Source organism: Halichoerus grypus, chromosome 15 (genome assembly GCF_964656455.1).
Source record: "Halichoerus grypus chromosome 15, mHalGry1.hap1.1, whole genome shotgun sequence".
Lineage (NCBI taxonomy): Eukaryota > Metazoa > Chordata > Mammalia > Carnivora > Phocidae > Halichoerus > Halichoerus grypus.
The window spans coordinates 58,415,203-58,438,376 of record NC_135726.1 but is presented as its reverse complement, the minus strand read 5'-3'; the positions used below and the strand labels follow the sequence as shown (position 1 = coordinate 58,438,376).

Genomic DNA, 23,174 nt, shown 5'->3' with positions numbered 1-23,174 from the left:
TGCCCTTCAACAGATGAATGGATAAAGATGTGGTCCATATGTACAATGGAATATTACTCAGCCATCAGAAAGGATGAATACCCAACTTTTATGTCAACATGGTTGGGACTGGAGGAGATTATGCTAAGTGAAATAAGTCAAGCAGAGAAAGTCAATTATCATATGGTTTCATTTATTTGTGGGACATAAGGAATAACATGGAGGATATTAGGAGAAGGAAGGGAAAAATGAAGGGGGGAAATCAGAGGGAGAGATGAACCATGAGAGAGTATGGACTCTGAGAAACAAACTGAGGGTTTTAGAGGGGAGGGGGGAGGGGGGTTGGGTTAGCCCGGTGATGGGTATTAAGGAGGGCATGTACTGCATGGAGCACTGGGTGTTATATGAAAACAATGGATCGTGGATCACCACATCAAAAACTAATGATGTATTGTATGGTGACTAACATAACATAATAAAATTAAAAAAAAAAAAACCCCTTTTGGAGAGCAGAGAAACCAACGCAGGTAATATGCTCATTATTTCCTGTAGAAAAAGATGATTTTTCAAAAGAAAAAAATGTATGGCTGCTTCTAGATCTTTGAGTTCCAAATGCTGTCCTAATACTTCAATCATGAACGGCATAGTTTAGACTTGAAAGAGTTCCATCTGCCCTGTGACATACAGTCCCTTCCCATGAGGTTGGAGGGGAGGTCACCTGCGTGTTCCTACACTTCTTGACGTCCTGCGGACCACTCTCTAGAGCAAGGCTCTAGTTCAGCCTGCTGCGTGTCCAAGAAACATCTCCCTTAACTTGTTCTATTGTATTAATGGACCAAATCCATTAAAAAGTTAGGAGTCACACTTCATTTTTTAAGAGAGTTCCTTAAACACAAGGTGAGGGACACCTGAGTGGCTCAGTTGGTTGAGTGACCAACTCTTGGTTTCGGCTCAGGTTGTGATCCTGGAGTGGTGAGATTGAGCGCCACGTCAGGCTCTGTGCTCAGTGTGGATTCTGCTTCAGATTCTTTCCCTACCGCTCCCTCTCTCTCTTTCTCAAATAAACAAAATCTTTAAAAAAAATGACGTGATTTCCCTTTTCCATCCCCCGCTGTATTATCTTCCTTGGAAATGTCCCCTGGACACCTTTTCAGACAAGGAACAAATTTCTTCCTTTTTTTTTTTTTTAAGATTTTATTTTTAATAATCTCTACACCCAATATGGGACTCGAACCCACAACCCCGAGATCAAGAGTCTCATGTTCCACTAAGAGAGCCAGCCCAACACCCCCGAGATTTCTTCCTTCTCAACAGTTTGATATACTAGTCTACTGGTAAATAAATCACACTTGAAAAGTTTTTGAAGTGCATTCATGTATACATTTTTAATTAAATTCTTCCAATATCCTCAAAGGCCAGTCAGATATTTTTCAGAGACAATGTTAGCATGACAGATTCAGAGACATCTGGAAGCCAGGGGTGGAGGTGGGCTGGTGCCCCCAACTCAGTGACTAATCCGTGTCTAACACATGGCCCTCAGCATCTCCAAGGGAGGTGCTTAGAGGTCATGCCCCACACCATTTTCCGGAACCAACTGGGCCATTCCAGACTCAGAACGGCCCACAGAATAGGCCAACAATTCCCAAGGAAGAAAGTATGCAGGGCGCCACCAGATCATTCTATCCATCTTGCCTCATCCCAGCAATCAGCGCTCCAGTCCTGTACGATCCTCAGGATTTTGTTCTTCACAACTGGGCCCTCCAGCCTCGTCATCATATTTGGGGCATAATTCTGTTTCGTCTCCCTGTGAAAGGTAAGAATCAGGCTTTGTACCCTCACATTTGGTTTTCTTCTGTGGTCCTAGAGAAGTACTCACAACCTCAAGGACAGAAATTCACCACGCCAGAGACCACTCTGGTCCCACGCGGCAGACCGAGAACAATGGTGCTGCGCTTGGGAGTCAGGGATGGAGTCCAAGGGCCTCGGTTCAACCACTTACTGAGTGCGGTCCGCAGCCCCCGCCAGCTCAGTGATCCTGCCCCCTGTTACTCACACTCTGGGGGAGTTTCCTCCCTCACTGGGCTATGGTTCATCTGTGTGACCAAGAGAGTAAGGCCGAAGTGGTGGACGCCACTTCCAACAGGAAGTAATCAAAGACTGCGGTCTTTTTTTGGGTGCTCTCTCTCTCACTTGTGGAGGAAGCCAGCTGCACTGTCATGAGCAGCCCTACAGGGAGCATCGAGGACTCTGGCCCACAGCCATATGGGTCAGTGTGGAAATATCTAGTCTCCATCCAACTCCAGTCGGGCTTACCTGAGGCCTCGGGGAAGACCATGAGCTAGACCCACCCAGTCAAACTGCTTCCGTATTTCTGACCCTCAGAAATTTTATAAGGAAATTCATGTGTGTTGCCTTAAGTGACTAAACTTTGAGGTAAATTTGTTAGAGGGCAACAGACAAGGAATACCCCAGGTGTCGTTACAACCTCCACCCAGAATCCACCGCTCGCTGAGAGCGTCGTGGTTTCATGCTTCATAGACACACTTCCTTTCCATCCTCACAAGACCTCCATGGAGAAGCCGCCATCCCACTTCACAGAGGGGGAAACAGACTCAGAAAGGTAAAGGAATTTGTTCACAGTCATATGGCTGTTAAGTGCTGATCGATCAGTTAAGACCAGGGTGGAAGGTGAAGGATAGAAAGAATTTAAAATCAGACGGGAGAATCCAGGTCAGTTTTCCCATCAGGCACAAGCAGGACCTGGGGTCTGATCAGCCACATAAAGGTGAGTATAAATCCCCAGGAGACGAGGGAGGGACATTAGCAACATCTGCACTAGCTTTTTGGGTCCAGAGTCTCCCTCTTTACGAGGAGCTTTGCTTGGGCGCTGTTTCTGCACAGGGAACCCAGCAGAGACTTACAGAACAACCTTCTCTCTCCACTTGCGCTGCTGGAAGGCCTCCCACAGGAGCACTGTGCCCCTGCGCCCAATGTCGTTCTTGCTCACGTCCAGGTATCTCAGGCTCTGGTTGTGGAGGAGCATGGAAGCCATAGTCTGGCAGCAGACGGAGGTGAATAGGCACTTTTCCAGCCTGTGGGATGGAAGCAGACAGTAGACAAGTTGCCACGCCCCACATCTGAGAGCTCAGCCCATCCTAACCCTGTAAGTCCGAACTCCAGGAAGTTATGAGCCACATAACCTCTTTCCGAAATTGCCACCGTGCGTCAGCTTTGCTCAACCAAAAAAATATTGACTTACCACCCCCTGTGTACCAGGCACGGCCATTGTTGATATAACAGTGAGGAAAACAGCATCCCTGGCTTCCTGGAACTCATAACTGATTGGGGCTGGGGGAGGACGCATGTCACTAGATATATTCGAAGAGCACCGTTGGTTTCGCTATTCTAGTGTGCAAGGGGTTCTGGTTCCTCTATGAATGGGTCCCTCTGCTTTCCCAGGCTGTGTGAAAAAAGCAGGAGAGATGGTCCCAAAAGGAGCTGCGTCACATAAGTACTGCATATCGTAAATTCAGAGCAAGCATAAAAGAGGAAGTGGTGTGTAGGTGAGCGAAAGGTACAGAGAGGGGGTGGTTTTGGGCCCCATTTTTGAGCAGAGTACAATTTCCCTGGGAGCAAGGCTATTATAAGCAATGCAGAACAGACAGGACAGAGGGGCCCTGGGGGTCCCTGTGTCTCCTACATGTGCATCCTTTGCTTTCTTTCCGGTGGCTTGCCTCCCCTGCCCTGTGAACCTCCGCTAGCTGATAAATGACAAGCTGGAAACTGCTGCCCAAGCCAAAACTACAAGGGCATGCATTCAGCTTTGCATTAGTTTATAAAGGTCCCGACCCTGTTTCTGTCAGGGAGGCACTTGCTAAACAGTGCACCAGCTAAAACATCCCTTAACCTTGATCAGAGTCAAGTAAATCATTTCCTTTCAACAGTAGAAGGAGGAGGGGTGCCTGGGGGGCTCAGCTGGTTCAGTTTTTGCCTTCGGCTCAGGTCATGATCCCAGGGTCCTGGGATCGAGTCCCGCATTGGGCTCCCTGCTCAGCGGGGAGCCTGCTTCTCCCTCTGCCTCTGCCTCTCTCTCTCTCATGAATAAATAAGTAAAACCTTTTAAAAAAAACAATAGAAGGAGGACAGTCATTCTAAAATAATTCTAACTATAAGTAAGACCCACAGGTATGTGAGGATTTTTTTTTTTTTAAATGAAGAGAATAAGCAATAGAAACCTGGGTTCTTCTTGGGAAAAATAAAGATATAGATGGCTTTTCTACAAGACTAGAATTCCACAGAATGAAATCTAGGGGATTTTTAGATCAAGAAGTTTGGGATGGGGGCAGTCCATGAATTTTATACTCAGCCAAGTTACTGCTCATCAGTGGAAGTAGATTATAAAAAGTAGTCTCACAAGCAAAGGCTTAGAGAACACTACGTAAATGCTCACCTGGAAATTTATTTCATTCTTGAAACTATATTTCAGTCTAAGAGATAAATCAATGCTTAAAACCTAAGATTAAATTTCTGAAGAAAAAGAATCGTGAGCTGGGGCGCCTGGCTGGCTTAGCCAGGAGAGCATGTGAGTCTTGATCTCAGGGTTGTGAGTTTGAGCCCCATGTCAAGTGTACAGATTACTTAAAATAAAAATTTTTTTTTAAATATTTTTTTTTTTTTAGAGAGAGCGCACGCATGAGGAGGGGCAGAAGGAGAGGGAGCGAGAACCTCAAGCAGGTACCACACCGAATGCAGAGCCTGATGCGAGGCTCTGTCTCACGACCCTGAGATCATGACGTAAGCCAAAATCAAGAGTCAGGTGCTTAACCGACTGAGCCACCCAGGTGCCCCAAAATAAAAATTAAAAAAAAAAATGAGTTATAGTGAACACTGAATTTCCTTAGACTAGCTAATTATCAACAAAAATGAAATCCGTTATCAGTACTAATCCTAAGAAATTACAGATGTAACATAAAACAACGATTTTAATGATCTAGTCTTCAAATCCAGATTATACTAATAGAGAACAGAAAATGCGGGCAGAAAAGAGGCAAAACAGTTTCATCCATGGATCACTAGAGAAGAGATGTTTCCAGATCTTTCCCAAACACTTAAATGTAACCATGATACGAATTAAAAATAGGATGGCCCTTGTCAAATCGCTGGCTAGTATGCATGTTGGCATAGAGACCATTTAGGAGAAGAAGACAAAAAATTATATGTAAAAAAGAATCCCTAAGTACAAACGCCGATTTCAGAAGGCCAGCTACGTCAGGCATCAGTCCACAGCCAACAAAGAAACTTTTACCGAATGGAAGACTATCTCCTAGAACCATGGTCCTGCAAGTGCACCATGCATGGGAGCCACCTGGGCTCACGTGAAGGTTGAGGGGTCTGCGGGCTCACCCCCAGAGTACCGCCTGACCCAGCAGCCCCACCTCTGCGTCCCCATCCAAGGAAGTGGAACCAGGATCTCCAAGAGCACCTTCATCCCCTGCAGCATTACCCACAGTAGCTACCACACAGAAACAGCCCCCATGCCCACCAACAGGTGAATGGACACAGAAAATGTGGTATTTACACATGATGGAATATTATCCAGCCATAAGAAAGAAGGAAATCCTGCCCTTTGTGACATCATGGATGCACCTGGAGGGCTTTATGCTGAATGAAATAAGCCAGACAGAGAAAGGGAAACCCTGCAATGATTTGCATTTCTAACAACTCCCCAGAGGAAGAAGTTCCCGGTCTGAGGATCCTCTTTCTGAACCCTGCACTGAGGCTGCCCAGTCCTCCAACTAAATGGAGGAAAAACCCCGGAAGTGCAAAAGCCCTTTCCCGTATTCTGCTCAGAGAATTTTACAGACCATTGTTGCAAAAGAGGAGATGGGGTGACTTACTCCAGAATCTGGAGGCCAGACTTGGGTTTCGTGAGGGCCTCAAAGAGCAGGATAACTCCATCATCCTTCAGGTTGTTAAAACCAAGGTCCAGGCTTCTCAAATTTTTGTTTTTATCCAGAGCGGAGGCCAAGTCTTGACAGCAGTCAGAGGTCAGGGCACAGTTTCTCAGCCTGCGAAGAAACATGTGTCAAGAAAACCAACCAAAACACCTTTAGATTTTACTCCTTTCCTGCCTTTTTTTTTTTTTTTTTGCATAACAGCGTTATCAAGATATTCCTAACATAACCAATATCATTCACCCATTTAGATTGTACAAGTCAACATCTTTTAGTATATTTACAGAGGACATTTTCATCACCCCAAAAAGGAAAACCCTGTACCCTTTTAATTCCCAATTTCTTCCCCCAGCCCACCCCCAACTCGAGCAACCTCTATCTGGTTCTGGATATTAATCCAAAGGAATTGGAATCAGGATCTTGAAAAGATCTTGAAAAAAATATGTCTTTCATTTACCATAATATTTTCAAGATTCACCCATATTGTAGCATGTATCAATACATTGTTCCTTTCTATAGTTCAATAATATTCCATCATTTGGATACACCACACATTCTCCATTCATGCGTCAGCTTATCAACCCTTGGGTTGTTTCCACTTTTGGGCTATTACAGATAATGCCGCTATGAACATCTGTGACATTTCGGCGTGAATGTATGTTTTTCTGTTGCATATGTACCTAGCAGTGGAATTGCTGACTCCTACGTTAGGTCTACATTTAACCTTTTGAGGAGCAGCTAGACTGTTTTCCAAAGCACCTGCACCACTTCCTGCTTGACTTTGGGAAGCTAAAATTTAATGGGTTCAGGGGATATTTTGCGCCCCTTTTTTTCATTTCTGGTTTTATGAGCTAGCAAATTTCTTTATGGTTTAAGACCGTCTAAGTTTATTTTCTGTTAATAATAGACAAAAGCACCCTACATTGGTGTTCTGAGTCCCATTTCAACATGTATGGGGGGGTCCCCCCACTAAGAAACAGGAAAGCCCAGATGGTAATGGTGTCTGAGAAATCCACTCAATTCTGACACTATGTACGGATCATCAGATTGTGCAGGGGCTCAGTCCTACGAGACTGCTTCCCTCACCTCACTCCCCTCAGACACCAGCCGCAAGGCCAGGCTGGGCTTCTATAAACCGGAGGTTCCAACTCCAACCCAGGATGCCAATCACCAGTCAGGTTCCCATGACCCCCTCCTTGGATTCGGTTCATTTGCTGAAGCAGCTCGCAGAGCTCAGGAAACCCATTTACTCATTCGATTACCATTTTGCTATAAAAGGATAGAACTCAGGAACAGCAGATGGGAGAGATGCATAGGGAGAGGACACACAGAGCTTCCATGTCCTCTCCAGGTGAGCTGCTCTCCCTGCATCTCCATGTGTTCACCCACCTGGAAGCTCTCAAATCCCATTCTTTGGGGCTTATATGGTAGCTTCGTTACACAGGCATGATTAATTAAATCGTTGGCTTTGGGTGGCTGGTTCCACCTCCAGCCCCTCTCCCCTCCCCAGAGGTCAGGGGGAAGGACTTAAAGTCCTTTTTTTTTTTTTTTAAAGATTTATTTATTTACTTGACAGAGACACAGCAGGAGAGGGAACACAAGCAGGGGGAGTGGGAGAGGGAGAACTGGACTCCCCGCTGAGCAGGGAGCCCGATGCGGGGCTCGATCCCAGGACCCTGGGATCATGACCTGAGCCAAAGGCAGACGCTTAACGACTGAGCCACCCAGGCGCCCCAGGACTTAAAGTTCTAACCCTCTAATCACAAGGCTGGTTCTTGGGGCAACAACCCCCCATCCTTGGGTGCTTTCCAAAAGTCACTCATTAACATAATAATAGACACCTTTATAGTTCTCACCACTTAGGTATTTCCAAGGGTTTGGGGAACTCTGTACCAGAAACAGGGACGAAGACCAAATACACATTTCTTAGGTTATAAATCACAATATCACACATCCTGACGCCCAAGGGAAATCATTTAAAGAATTTATGATTGAGATCATGTGCACACACACACACAGCAGTTTTCTTCAATCACTCTATTCTACTCCAGGGATCCTCAAGAAGAGGATATTTTGGGACTCACATCAGCCTCTGTAGAGGACACGTAGGATGCTGCAGGGCGCTGCAAAGCTGTTTGGCTCCTTCGTCCTTCAAGGCATTTTCTGCCAAGCTCAGATGGGTCAGCATCTCATTACTCTTGAGGGAAGAGGTAAGACTTTTACAGGTAAGCAGTGTGAGGTCACAATTCTCCAATCTGGGGGACAGAAACACACAGATGGGAGGCACTTTAATCCATGTGCATGACCAGATTTTCTTTGTCCCGTACTGAGAGATGAGCATTGCCATCTGGGCTTTCCTTTTCGGTGTGAAAGCCTCATCACACCTCTGTTACCACCTCTTAGAGCTTCCAAGTCCTAAAGAAGAGTAGCAGCCTTCCTGTGAGGCTAGGGGAGTGGAGGAGATGTGGGTCAGGAAAATAGTTATAGGGATTAGAAGGATGGGAAAGAGACCACCAACAGCTAAAGAATACGTAACGGATACTGGGGTGGCCCAGAAGAGACAGCCTTTCACAAGCTTAAAAAAATAAATGCTTACTCAAAAAAAATAATATATATATATAAAATAAATATACATAAATATATATACATATTTAAGCATATATATATATGCTTTAAAAAGATTCATTAAAGACAGGAACAGGCATTCGTAGTAGAGAAACCAAGATGAATAGTAAGGTCATGAAAACATTTTCATAGTAATGAGGGAAAGATAGGTTAAAACAATGAGATATGATCTCCTGCTTGTCAGACTGGCAAAATCAGTAGGGAGAATACAGACGGTAACAATGGCCAGACAGGGACTCGGAGTTACGGGAAGCGGCATCCACCTGCTGGCGGGACTGAAAACTGGTGCAAAGACTCTGGACACAAGCTGGTAAAATGGAAGATGGATGCTCTCCATGACCCAGAGATCCCACTGCTGGAGTGCTCTTCACAGCGTGTGCGTGCGTGTACCATGTGCGTGTGTGCGTGCATGTAAACAGCCCAAACCTCAGGCCGGTAGGACGGATACCTACATTGTTGCATATTCACACAATTGTTATCATTCAGCAGTGACGAGGAATGGGCTTCTGAAGCAACTAAGCACAAAAATGTCAGTTGATCAGAAAAAGAACATATAGTAGCTGAGGCCACTTACGTGAAATTCAAAGCAATGCGAAACTGCATGGTGCTCTGTTTAAGAATACACATGTGAGGGGTGCCTGGGTGGCTCAGTCGGTTGGACGTCTGCCTTTGGCTCAGGTCATGATCCCGGGGTCCTGGGATCGAGTCCTGCCTTGGGCTCCCTACTCAGAGGGGAGCCTGTTTCTCCTTCTCTCTCTGTGTTCTCCCTCTCTCTTTCTCACAAATAAATAAATAAAATCTTAAAAAAAAAAAAAAAAAAGAATACATGTGTGAGGGGCCTGATCAGCCCAATTCAAGGCAGCTACCGTGAGGGATAGGGCAGGGATCAATGTAACCCGTGAGGAAGGAAAACAGTACTGGTGAGGTTCTAGGTCATAAGCTGGATGACAGATACATCGGGCTCGTTGTAACTATGTTTTCCAGGGTATTAGGTATAAATGTGTACTTTTACATGGACATTCTCTCTCTCGTGCCTGGACTCTTCATGGACCCATCTATGCAGTTGACACCAGCACGAGACTTAAGTTGGCACACATTCCTCCATTACTGCTCTTCTCCCAGAATCACGCAATTCACCAAACAAATGAGCAAGTCATGACAACAACAACAAGACTTACACCAGCTTCTCCAGTTGGGCCCCTGACAGGCAATACGCCCCAAATGTCTCCAGGCGGCTACTTCTTAGCATTAGTGTCTTCAAGTGTTTGTTACTTGCAAGATCCCTGGCAAGATCAACCCAACACTTAGGGGTAACCGAGCAGTCTTCCAACCTATGGAGGCCACACAAAAATGCCGAGCCTGAGCTCCTGGGGAAAATGGTACCCGTGTAGCCGTGTAGATCCCGTCTACTGTCCCACATCCTTGTTCTTCACACAAGAGTGACTCCAGGGGCGATTTTCATCTTCTCCAGCTGGTAAGCTTGCACCAAATTCAGCATCTTAGTCACAGAGTATCAAATAATAGACACTTGGGGCCATAACCAGCTAGCACGGGCTTGCAGCTGGGCTCTATCCGTGAACCAGGGACTCAATTCAGCCCTTGAAATAAATGCAACTTCTTTTTACATTTATCTGCCCAACAATCTTCAAGACAAAGAACTGAGGTTTCAGTCACATGGGATCACAGCTGCCGTCTTGTCAAGCTAGGTTTCCATCGGAAGTCGACTGTTAACCCAACTACTGTGCTGAACCACCTCCAGGTCTGGCCACCTGAGCCTCGGAGGCTCCACTCAGCTCTGACCAGTGTGAAGGACCAGAGCTGCCAGGGGGAAACAAGAGGTTGCCCAGGCTTTGTCGGCACAACGTAACACACGGAAAGGCTGGTGGGGATGCTACGCACTTGGGTGCTGGGATGTGTTTAATTACTGACTCTGGCGAAAAAAGCCCTGATGTGCAGTGTTGGCCAATGTCTAGTGTGAATGCTCCCACGGTGGCTGATTTACCCATGCGGAGCTGTTAAATGCACAGCAGGAGCACCCCACCGCACAAACGCAACCACCTCAGGAACACACACTGGGAGTTGGCAAACTATGGCCGTGGGCCAGTCTCCTGGCCACCTGGTTTTGTACAGCCTGTGAACTAAGAACTTAAAAAAATTTTTAAATGTTAAAAAAAAAATCAAAAGAATATTTTGTGACACATGAAAATTAAATGAAGTTCAAATCCCTGTACCCATAATAAATATCAGCAAATTATATAGTGCATAGAGTTATTAACAAATTGTATAATTCTTAATTATTAATAATTGGTATTAATAAATGGTATTATTAGCAGATATTCAATAAATTAATAATAATACAGTTTTATTGGAAGACAGCCACACCTGTTCATTTACATATTGGCCGCGTAAACTTTAGCCCTATAATGGCAGAGTTGAAAAGTAAAGACAGGGCGCCTGGGTGGCTCAGTTGGTTAAGCGACTGCCTTCGGCTCAGGTCATGATCCTGGAGTCCCGGGATCGAGTCCCGCATCGGGCTCCCTGCTCGGCAGGGAGTCTGCTTCTCCCTCTGACCCTCCTCCCTCTCATTCTCTCTCTCTCAAATAAATAAATAAAAAAAAATCTTTAAAAAAAAAAAAAAAGAAAAGTAAAGACAAAGACCGTATGGTCCACAGAGCTGAAAATACTTATCTGGCCCTTCATAGAAAAAGTTTGCTGCACCTTGGCATTGATAATAGTATAGTAAAGAAATTAGGAGGTGATGGGTTTTGATAATCTATTAATTTTTTCTCATATGGTTTATTTAATTGTAAGTCTGTATGATTTAACTTTTCAATAATGCTCTTCGACAATCAGCTCACAAAACTGCCGTCCTAGCAATCTCCTCTTGTGAGCCAGTTTGAGGTAGGTGAAGCTCACCAATGGGGCTCTAGTCTCCCTATCTCAGACACATCTAGGACATGGTCCAATTGTAGAGCATGAAAAAGTGAGAGAATGGTGGTTGCCAAGGCAGGGGTGTGGAAGAAATGGGAGAGAATGTTCTTCTGGTTGTAAGATGCAGGAGTTCTGGAGATCTAATGTACAGCTTGGTAGCTGTGGTTGACAATACTGTTGTATATACCTGAAATTTGCCAAGAGAGTGGATCTTAAATGCCCCTCCCCACAAATGGTAACTGTGTGAGGTGGTAGGTGTGTTAATTAGCTTGATGGTGTTGATTATTGCTCAGTGTGTATGTATATCAAATTATCACATTGCCCACCTTAAAAAAAAAAAAAAAAGCCGAGTAAAACTAACAACGATGAGATCAAAAGAAAGATGACAGGAAGACCGCGCATGTAATCCCACCTCTGAAAGAACAGTCTGGGCGCCAGGGTCTCTCTAGATCCCAGGCTCATCTTACCTCAGACACTGCAGATAGCACTGTGGGCTTTTCAAGGCTGTGCACAGAAACTCCATGGCCTCACATCTCACTTCTGTGCCTTGTATTTCCAAGTATCTCAGATACCGGTTTTCAATCAAAACTTGGATTAAGTCTTCGTTCAACATGGAGGGATGTAGACGTCTAAAGCTGGAGAGGTAAGCAGTGCCTAGTTATAATAAGATCTCATCAGCTCATTAGTTCTTTTCTCAAAAACAGTTTTATTGAGGTATAAACAATATCAATAAATGCATCTATCATATTTTAATGGTTACAACTTGATGAGTTTGGACATATGCATACACCCGGGAAACCATTACCACAGTCGAGGTGGCTAATTAGTCCTCCAGCTCTATTGAGATGTGATCGACACATAACAATAAGTTTGAGGTGTAGGACATGTTGATTTGATACATTAATATATTGCAAGATGATTACTGCCTTGGCATTGGGTAACACCTTCATCCCATCACAAAATTATCATTTCTTTTTCTTTTTTGTGATGAGAACACTGAAGATGGACTCCCAGCAACTTTAGAGTATACCATACAGTGACTACTGTCACAATGCTGAATATCAGATTCCCAGAACTTATGACCAACATCTGCCCATTTGCTAATCACTTCTAGATTTAATTCGTCTATAAATACGTGAGGGCCTTTCTGTCTGAACTGGGTTCTCAGCTCAGCGTGGCCTCCCTGGTTGGGTGACCTTATGTAGATCACTTACCTTCCAAACTTCAGTTTCGGGTCCACAAGAGAGAGTGCATGATGCCTTCTTCTTAAGATGGGTGTGGGAATTAATATACACGACACCTGTAATTGGCTCTGCAGAGTGCTTGATGTATAGTAGTTACTCAATACATGGGAGCTAATAATAGTCATCATAATAATAGGAGAGAAAATTGGCCAGACACTGGCTAGGGGCCACATGCTGTCTGGTGGGTTATTTCAAGGCATTTTGATGAGTTATTGGGTTTCTGGATCTTAAAAACCAGAGAACGAGAGCATGGTATAGCGGCTAGGAGAACAGACTCTGGAGCCAAGATGTGCATGAGAGACTCTTGACTCCAGGAAACAAACTGAGGTTGCTGGAGGGGAGGTGGGTGGGGGGAGGTGGTAACTGGGTGATGGGCATTAAGGAGGGCGCATGATGTGATGAGCACTGGGTGTTATACACAACTAATGAGTCACTGAACATTACATCAAAAACTAATGATGTATCATATACTGGTTAATTGAATTTAAATAAAAATTTAAAAATCTGTATTTTAAGTATGTATTAACTGTATCACCTTGTGCCCCAGTTTGTTTATCTGTGAAATGGGGAAACCTACTCCATTTGTACGTCCTTTTTGGAAAAATGATCTCACTCATATGTGGAATCTAAAAAAGCAAACGAACCCAAAACTCAGAAAAAGAGATCAGTTTTTTGTTGGTGTCAGAGGCAGGAGGTGGAGGAATTGGGTGAGAGTGGTCAAAAGGGACAAGCTTCCATGTAAAAGATGCAAAAGTACTGGGAATGTGATGTACAGCCCGAGGACTGCAGTTAACATGGCTGGGTGGTATATTTGAAAGTTGCCAAGAGAGTAGATCCTTCTCATCACAAGGAATAAAAACATTTGGTCGCTCTAGGAGGTGATGAATATTAACTTACTGAAGTGATCATTCTGCAATATATGCATGTCAAGTCATTATGCGGCACACCGACACAAGGCTGTTTGTCCATTCTATCTCAATAAGACTAGAAGGGGAAAAACGATACACATGGATGCTTTCTGCAAGTCTATGTGAGTAGAGAAGGGGTAGAAAAACGGGATGGGAAACAGACTCTTTCCAAGGAATTCCTTCTAACCAGGGTCTGTTTTATACGCACATTAGTTTTTGCAGTTTACACCCAGGATGTCTCAGAGCCGTAGAAAGAACCTTCACTGACTCAGTCTCCATAGAAGTGTTTGTCACAGTCAGGACTTCCAAATTCTCATGTGTCCTAAACACGGAGCAGAAGTCTTGCCACCAGAGAAAACACTGGTCACTGCTTTCTGGTCTATGTGCAAGAGAGAAAAGAGAACATGGCTCGTCGTCAGAGGTTAAACTTGAGAAAACCTACTTGTAAACCCAGGGCTGATGTTTCCGACCCTGGTTGTGATCACAGACCCTTTATGACTCCAGTAAGGCTCTCTAATTAAAAAAAAAAAAAATGCCCAGGAATACCATTGCAAGACTTCTCACTTTATTCCAGGAAAACTTGTGGCCTTAAATAAGGATACCTAGATTTTCCTATGACATAGGAAGAGAGTTGTTGTTTTAATCACTTAGGATTTATATGGGGGCAGAAATTGAATTATATCTGTATCCTATATTCTTACTCTTTGTTTAGAAAATTATTAAAAAGAAAAAAACTATGTAGGAACAGAATAAGGGAAAAATTAATTTCTTTTGGCATGGTGAGTACAGGAAAGGAAAATCCACAGCCAGACCAATATGGGATACAACTGGACTCTGGAAGGACCTGCTAAATATTTCCCTTCATTTTTCGCTGTGCAATCTTTTCAGAGAGGCTGGCCAAGAGATACTGTGAGGATTTTTGTTTCATGCTGTTTGTATTATAGTTGTAAATAACTGAAAAGCAAATGAAGGGGGGACTGGTTTAATAATCTCCAGTACACCTCGAAGACTTGAGTACACCTCATTGGAGAAGGTGTACACAGACATTAAAATATTTCTAAGACATATTAGATGAAAAAAAATTTCAGAATTCTTCTTACACTAGCATGCCATTTTTAAGATGAAATCCCATAAAATAAAACCATGTGCTTTTCACACCCATTTTAAATGCAAACACATAAAAATAATACTAACTCCATGTATGGGAGTGGGGGAAGTGGATACGGGTGGTCAAAGGGTACAAACCTCCAGTTATAAGATGAATAGGTTCTGGGGACGTACTGTCCAGCTGGATGACTATCAATGACAATACCATATTGTATATTGGAAAGTCGTTTGAGAGTAGAAGTTCTCATCTCACACACACACACACACACACACACACACACACACACACACACACAACTGTAGGTGAGGTGATGGATATATTAGGTGACCTTATCATGGTAATCCTTTTGCCACGTGTACATATTCTCTACCTTGTATATACCTTAAACATACACAAGGTTACGTGTCAATTATAGCTCCAAAAAGCGGGGATAAATAGACCAACTCCCTTCCAGAACTGTCCCAAAAGTTATCAACAGACTGACCAACACAAAGGAAATTTCTCACCTTTTAAGAGTTCTGCTAGTGTTAGGTTTTAAGATTATTCAGACTTATATCAAGACCTTATGGTTAGACTTTTGAGGTCTTTGTTGGGAAGACCAATATGCAAAACTGAGCTGTTTGGAGTTGCTCACATAAGTTGGAAGTAGACATAAAATAGTCTTTCCTGTGCAATCATTCCACCCACGAGATACTAAGGTTCCCTGGAGAGCAATTTGGAGCTATCTGTGATATAAAGTTAAAGATGTGATGTGTGCACCCTGTGATTGGGCAATTCCTTTTCTAACAATATACCCTAGCACAGGGGTCGGCAAATTTCTTCTGTAAGTGGTCAGCTAGCAAATATATTCAGCTTTCATAAACCAAAAAATTGGGGGAAACCTCCCAACTCTGCCGTAGCAGTGTGGTGGCAGTTGGGACATATGTCATAGGCAAGCATGGCTGAAATCTGACTACAGTTTATTTACAAAAACCAACAGTAAACTGGGTTTGGCTCCCAGGCCGTAATTTGCTTACCTCTGCCCTGGAGAAACTCACATGTGCCAGAGGAAGATAGGGCATTGTTTGACGTGCCGACACACTGAGCAGAACCTAGATGTCCCCTAACTTCAGAAGAGGTCCATTTTATTTATCTAGCCATATGTTAGACTATATAGGATATTTAAAATGAACCTGACAACAACCCAGCAACACGTTTAAGATTTATGCTGGCTTTCATGGAAGAAAAATGTGTCTGGAAGAGATTGTGGCTCCTTTACACAGAGCAACCAAGGAATGAGAGGCGCACTCTAATTTTGCATCAAAAAGCGTTGGGATCCCTCCCATGACTCCAATCCCAGGGGTCAGTCTAGTTTTCTGGCTCTTCATCATAGCCACCAGAGGTCTGATTTCAGTTTAAGTCTTAGCTTCAACCAGCTGTGTGACCTTGGACAAGTTATGACTCTATCTGACCTCCATTGCTTCATGGTGTCCAATGGTGACATTAAAAGGAATAATTCACATAAAGTAAAAATACCTGGCACCATGTCTGGTACAGGGCAAAGTATGAAAACTGTATGAGAAAATGAGTGGTCAGTCTGTCACTTCTTAAGAAAAATAAATCCACTATATTTAAGTATAGATCTTCCAAGAGAGTATTTCAGTTGAGTGGTGGGAATAAGAATCACATTAGTAATTATAGCTTGTATTTATTGGTAGGAACTAAAGGCTGAGACAGGTTTGGTGTATCATGCCTATTATCTCATTTAATCTTCATAAATACCTTGTGGGGTATGTACTATTTTTTTTAATCATTTTTAAAAAATCATTTACTCATGAAGAAACAGACCCAGAAAAGTTAGGTAAACTTGTCCAAAGACACACAGTTTGTTGGTCTCTGGAGGAGATGGAGAACTCAAGCTCTTGCCCAGGAAGCCAGAACACCCACTTCACATCACAGTGGGGAGTAGGGAAGAAACAGTGAGTAGAAGTGGTGTTTTCAAGGTGTTTGGTAGGAAAACAAAGAGGGAGATGTGATAGTCCCCTGATGAGGACATGTAGTTTTCAGTTCTTTTTTCCCTAATGAAAGATGGGAGTGATGTTTTTACACTGAAAGGAAATCTCCCTTGGAGCTGCACTGCCCAATATGGTGGCCACTAGCTACACGTGACTATTCAAATTTAAATTAAAGTTAAATGAAATTTAAAATGTAGTGCCTCTGTCACACTAGCCATATTCCAAGTGCTCAGTAGTCACACATAGCTAGTGGATTTCCACCATCAGAGAAAGACCCATTGAACAGCACTTCCCTAGAGACTAACAAGCTGGTGGTATACAGGAGTGAGGGTGACAGGTGAAGCAAGGTCCCCACATATAAGGGAGGGGAGGGCATGCAGAATAGAGATAGGGAAGGTAAACAAATCATCTTGCGTTTCCAGGATTCTCCTAGTTTTAGCATGGAAATCTGCATCCTAGGAGCACCTCCTGTCCTGGTTTTAGAACTGAAAGTCCCGTGTGTGAGGGACCGCCTCAGGACAGCTGGTCACCCTGGATGCCTGGGGGATGGTAGGCAAGGTCCCTGGGAAGCACAGGTTGCCAAAGGAAAGATAAGAGCACTCACTCAGTGGAATGGAGGGGATCCGGGTTGAGTGCGCACACTTGGGTGATGGTCAGGGTAATAGTCAGTTCTAGATCCCGCAAACGTTGACAGTGCTTAAGACAAAAAGCAGACACTTGCATGTCTTTCTTCTTGTTGATGATCAAAGCAGCTTTCTGACAATCACTTAGGATCTGACTTACAAATGCCTCCTCCTGGATTTCATGCAGACAGTAGAATAGCTGTGGGACGCCATGGTGCAGGGTTGGTGGGTTACATTCATATGACAGGGCTGCCACTTTCAGCAATTTCTTCTTATTACCCAGGGACAGCTTGCATCCAAATGACTTCCCTGCAGCTGAAGCACACGTTTCATTTAAAAGACCAAATAAGAAAAGCCCCATCTGAGCAAGATAGTTTTTTTTTCTTCCTGGATATGTTATCAGGCGTATGATCTGAACACGGTCCAACACGCGGAAATTTCTGAGTCTTTGTGGGAAGCACAGAACGTACAACAAGGCAGCAAAAAACTCCTGGAAGCTTATGACAGCAAAAGCATAACGGTCTCTGTCACCTGCCACCCTTTGAAAAATATTCACACGGAGAAAAGTAGCAACAGCGGTCTTATCCAGCTTGGCTTGCTCAAGGTCTTTCGTGTCAAATACCCATTGCATGTTCCACATACCTTCTGCAGCCAAGTAACACAGACCTGCCAGTTGCTTCTGATGAGTGTTACTGGGAAGTCTTCCAGGTTTGGTTGGAAATAAGCTAGACAGATATTGGACGAATACAGCTGTGGCATTTGGATATGACTGTGCAAGGTCTGCTCCTCTCTCCATCTGCTGCCTCAGACAAGAACACACCATCCAGCAAACTGCAGGGACCTGACACATGGAGAAGAGAATTGTGTTTCCCATGACAAAACTCAAGGCTTCATCAGCATCCCTCTTGTTTCTGAAATATGTTCTGAAATACTTGGCTCTTTCCGTCATACTAAACCCTGTAAGTGTTATAAAAGAGGGATGTTTTAGGAAGGGCTTAAGTTTCCTCCAAGACGTGAACCTCAGGGTGATCAGTAAGGTGGCTTCAGGGAGCATTTTTTTGCTCAGCAAACTGGTCAGGAGGACAGACCCAGGCAATTTCTGGCTCCAGTCGTCACTCAGGTCAGCTGGTCTATCTGTGAGGGTCAGTGATACTTCCTCAAAGCCATCAAAGAGGAGCAGAAGTTGGTCTGGTTTGGACATAATCTTGGACATGACGGACCATGCCCCGGGCCACTTATGGGCAATCAGCTCAGAGAAGCTCTGCTCGCCCACCTGGGCCATTTCCGTGCAATGGAAGTAGAAAGCACACCAGAACTTGTGGGGGTAGAACTTGTTTTCTGCCCACTCCAACATCACCTTTTTGGCCAAGCTTGTTTTTCCAACCCCAGCGACTCCCTGTAGGACCACAGTCTTGGGCTGTCTACCTTGAGGTCTTTTGGGAAGAAAAATACATGGTAAGAACCTCTCGTGTCTCTCTATGTCTTGGTAGAAGAAGTCTACGTGGTTCCCAAACCAAGTGGTCACGATACGTATCATGGAATACTCATCCATAATGTGCAGTTTGTACTCTTGTATTTTATCTAGATTAGCAAGGTGGGAGAAATACAGGGTACAGTGTCAGAGTTATTTAAGAACCGATCGAACGAAAAGAAAACTAGCCTTGACATCTACATCAAGTCCCATGACACACCTGCGCACATCATGCTCTTTTCCTGACAACACTGCACAATGAAGAAGCTGTGAGTAATCAGAAAAGTCAACTTGAAGTGGCTTAAACAGAGAAGGACCGCTTTTTACTTAATAAATTTGGGGAGGGGTGTGTAAAGCTGTTGAAATTGACTCGGTTCTGCAGCATCAGGGCCAAGTAACACCGCATTGCTGTAAGTACATTCTTTATACTTCTTGCCTCATGATTAAGAGATTACTGTTGTAGTTATGTTATCGTTATGTCCTAAGTTATATTTATATTCGAAGCAGAAATAGTGGGGAGGAGGGACATGTTCACAGCTCATGTATCCTTCCATCGGTACAAACTGAAGCACTCAGGAGACTTCTACTTACATCTCGTGGCCTAGCGCCATCAGATGGTTAACCCCAACTTTAAGGAAGCCCAGAAAAAAAATATTTCCCTTAGGGCTGGGTCCATTTTATCCCTAAATAAATTATATTCTGTCAACACATGAGATATGGGGTAGGGAGTTAACAGGATCTGTCACAGCCTTTATCTCAACCTGTGATTCTCTCTCCCCTCCCCTCAAGAGGAAACTTTACAAATTAGACATGATGTCTGACTCCAACTTCATTCCCTCCACCTCCAGGTGATCGAGAGGAGAAAGCTTACTACAAGTTCAACATCTATTTACTTATTAGCTTTATGAGGATAAGCAAGTCACAGAATCTCTAAGCCTCCAGCCTGCCATCTCCAAAATAAAGTAGAGTTTACAACTCTGGCTCACACTGTGGTGTCAGAACCATCAGCCCTCCAGTGTTTGTTGAATGGGTGAAATCTAACTGTGCTAAGGCTGGAACTGGGGATCCCACACCCCACTTACTGTGTGCTTTCATAATAGATTAGAGTGTTGCCCTTGGGCCCTCAGCTCCTTTTGACCTCATCTCTTCACACAAGTACGTGGACCAGTCTTAACCAACCAGAGCTCTTCATCATTTCATTCATTGTTGAGCTCGTGAGCTCAGTTCATTCAGCTCAGTCAGTTCTAGGATGAGTGCTGGAGCAATGAGAAAATATTCCTCTTTCCGCTGATGGTGCTAAACAGATACAATGTAAGGTAGCTGGTGGCCAAGATGGCCACTGCGGTAGGAGAAACCACTCAAGGCTGAGTCCCACAGAGAAGAGAGAGCTAGGAGAAGGACAGAAGTGATGCCTCACTGACATCACTCAATGCCTCCAGCTGGGCTGGTGGCTGGACTTCTGAGTTAGGTATGTCTACAACTACTCTTTTTTCTTAAAATTCTGATTCATAGAAGAGACGCCTACGTACTAATTTACAATCTGCCTTGCCTCAGGAACCGAGCTTCTTACCCCAACCCACAGTCCGTTTTCTTCCAGGCTTTGTCACAATGCCAGGACATACCAGATTCTCCTTCCTCCAAATTCACTGGCATTTCTCTTGGGTTCGAGTCCTCTGGCTCCAGGTTGGGTAGAATGTCTGGAACAGACAGGAAAGGAGACTGTTGCACTGGAATGATTGACAGGACAGGGAAAGCCACATGGAAGGAATGGGCCCTTTCAGGATAGGAGCAACCACACCATCCGAGGGTCCCATTCTCTCACCACCTTAGTCCAGGGAGAAGAAAATTGCCTAGACTCCATCATGATGTTAGGAAGTGAGAAAATGGTGTTGTTTTAGGATGTACTGATGAAGTACTCAGTAACATAAATTGATAGCTCAGTCAAACACAGAGGGAGCAATATACACAAACACACATGCATATGTATATGTAAAATATATGCAGACTTTAAAATCTGCATGTGCAGGGGCGCCTGGGTGGCTCAGTCGTTAAGCGTCTGCCTTCGGCTCAGGTCGTGATCCCAGGGTCCTGGGATCGAGCCCCACATCGGGCTCCCTGCTCGGCGGGAAGCCTGCTTCTCCCTCTCCCACTCCCCCTGCTTGTGTTCCCCTCTCCCACTGTGTCTCTCTCTGTCAAATAAATAAATAAAATCTTTAAAAAAAAAAAAAAAATCTGCATGTGCACATATATATGTATGTGTATATATCTACATATATACATATTTATATGTATGTATATGAAAATAATCATGTGTATATACACACAAACACATATATATAGAGTCATTGATTCTTCTTATTCATGCTATTTATGTTCTATAAAATTACTGTGAATATTCAATTAGCCCCATGAATATAGGGTTAGGTTCCTGTAGCCTCTGCTTACAACATTTTTGACTCTTCAATACATAACCACGGTCTACGTGTTTTTTTGTTTAAAGAAATCCAATTCAATATATATTATTGATTCATGAACACTGAACTCACAGTCAACAGCACTATAACTCATGCCTGAATGAAGCTTACCCAACACATATATTTTCTCTGTGCTTGTGATGCTAAACAGCCCTTCACCACTATGCTTGGGGAGGGGGCAGGTTAAACAGCAACATCACCAACAAGATACACAAAAACATAAAGAAGTAGCACCAAATAGACTGTGGAAAGGATGCTTGTTTACAGGATGAGTGCACAGGTAAGAAGGCAGAGCACTGCTTTATTCAACTGCAGCTGGGAACATCTGTGTCCAATTTTTCTCCACCCTACATGTCCGTAAATGACTATGAAAGTGTCACAATTACTGATTCTGGAGTTACAAATAAATTTTAATACACAGATTCACAAACATGGAATCCATAAATAATGAAGATAGAGTATATATAGATACCAGATAAGCAATATCTGGTTAAATTTTTTAAAACTATGCTAATATAATGGTCTTTGGCTTTTGGGGTCAGAGTCATCGGCATACTCCACTATTTGCCTTCTTGTTCAGGTGGCCAATATGGGTAGCCAGTAAAATATTTAGTTCTTTAACACTCAAATCCATTCCCGTTTTTAAAAAATATTTTATTTATTTATTTGCTGGAGAGAGAGAGTACAAGCAGGAGGAGTGGCAGGCAGAGGGAGAAGCAGGTTCCTTGCTGAGCAAGGAGCCCGAAGTGGGACTTGATCCCAGGACCCTGGGATCATGACCCGAGCTGAAGGCAGCTGTTTAACCAACTGAGCCACCCAGGTGTCCCCCCATCCCCATTTTGTATACCAGATTATTACTCACCATTTAGCTCCATCTGTACCCGAAGACAGAGTTCTGTCTGGTTCATTTTGGCAAAGATGTCATGAGTCACATCCCAAGCTAGTCGTCCAGGGAAGAACTCCACCAAGAGATGAACCACCTCTCCCCATCTGGCTGTCTTCACCTGGTCCCAGGTGATCTGGACAGAGCCAGGCCGGGGGTTCTCATCCACTAAAAGCTGCTTGAATGTTTGTAGCTCCTCCTTGCTTAAATAGACCATGTACAGCATGACCCCATTTTCAAAAGGGGAGTTAGAGGAGGCAGAGGACATCAAGGATGAGATTAAATAACAAGGAGAAGAAGAAGAGCTAGAAGAGCAAGAGGAAGAACAGGAGGAAGACCAAGAGGAAGAGCTGGAGGAAGAACAAGAAGAGCGGGAGGAAGAGCAGGAAAAAGGGCCAGACTTCAGATTCACATCACTCATCTTCACTCAAGACCTAGAACCTTAGTGCCAGTGATAAAGACAACCAATTGGAAGAGAGAACAGACCAGACCTGTGGAGACATGAAAATATAAGAAAATGAAAACCCACCCAAGAGGACAGATTTATCTAATCCATATTTGGTAGAGCATACCATGTACCAGATACTCTCTTTAGCTCCTTCCCTGCAAGGTTCTTTCTCTTGTGGAAAAACCTAGGGGCTTGTCCAGTATTTGGGCTTAGTGTTTGGACTCAAATCCACTTTGTAGTTTTTATTCTTTTTATTTTATTTTATTATTTTATTCTTGATGCCATGTATTAGCAAGGTCACTGGCCAAAGCACAGCACCTCTCTGTGCCTCTTTTCTGATCTTTGATCTTGGGACCAGAGCATAGCTATTGATGAGGGTGTGAGGATTCTCAAAGAGACAAATCTACAGGTACATTCAGAGCTGTGCCTGGCACTTCATAGCTAACAATTATTTGGGGCTTAGGTCTATGCCACGGGTATTTTAAAGACTCAATGGGAGGGCGGAGCAAGATGGCAGAGGAGTAGGAGACCT

General features: G+C 43.9%; 1 protein-coding gene across 1 annotated transcript; it reads right to left on the bottom strand.

Annotated features, from left to right (window-relative positions):
• Positions 1-1,462: 1,462 nt before the first annotated feature.
• On the bottom strand, positions 1,463-22,669 carry LOC118538679 (NACHT, LRR and PYD domains-containing protein 8-like). The gene is made up of 11 exons (XM_078063477.1): positions 22,533-22,669; positions 22,174-22,499; positions 20,460-20,534; positions 17,348-18,947; positions 13,850-14,020; positions 11,957-12,124; positions 9,737-9,889; positions 8,018-8,188; positions 5,877-6,047; positions 2,901-3,071; positions 1,463-1,783 (listed from the first exon to the last, which is right to left on the bottom strand). The coding sequence occupies exons 1-11, from the start codon at positions 22,613-22,615 to the stop codon at positions 1,654-1,656; spliced, it is 3,219 nt and encodes a 1,072-aa protein (XP_077919603.1). The 5' UTR covers positions 22,616-22,669; the 3' UTR covers positions 1,463-1,653.
• Between the last annotated feature and the right edge of the window lie 505 nt (positions 22,670-23,174).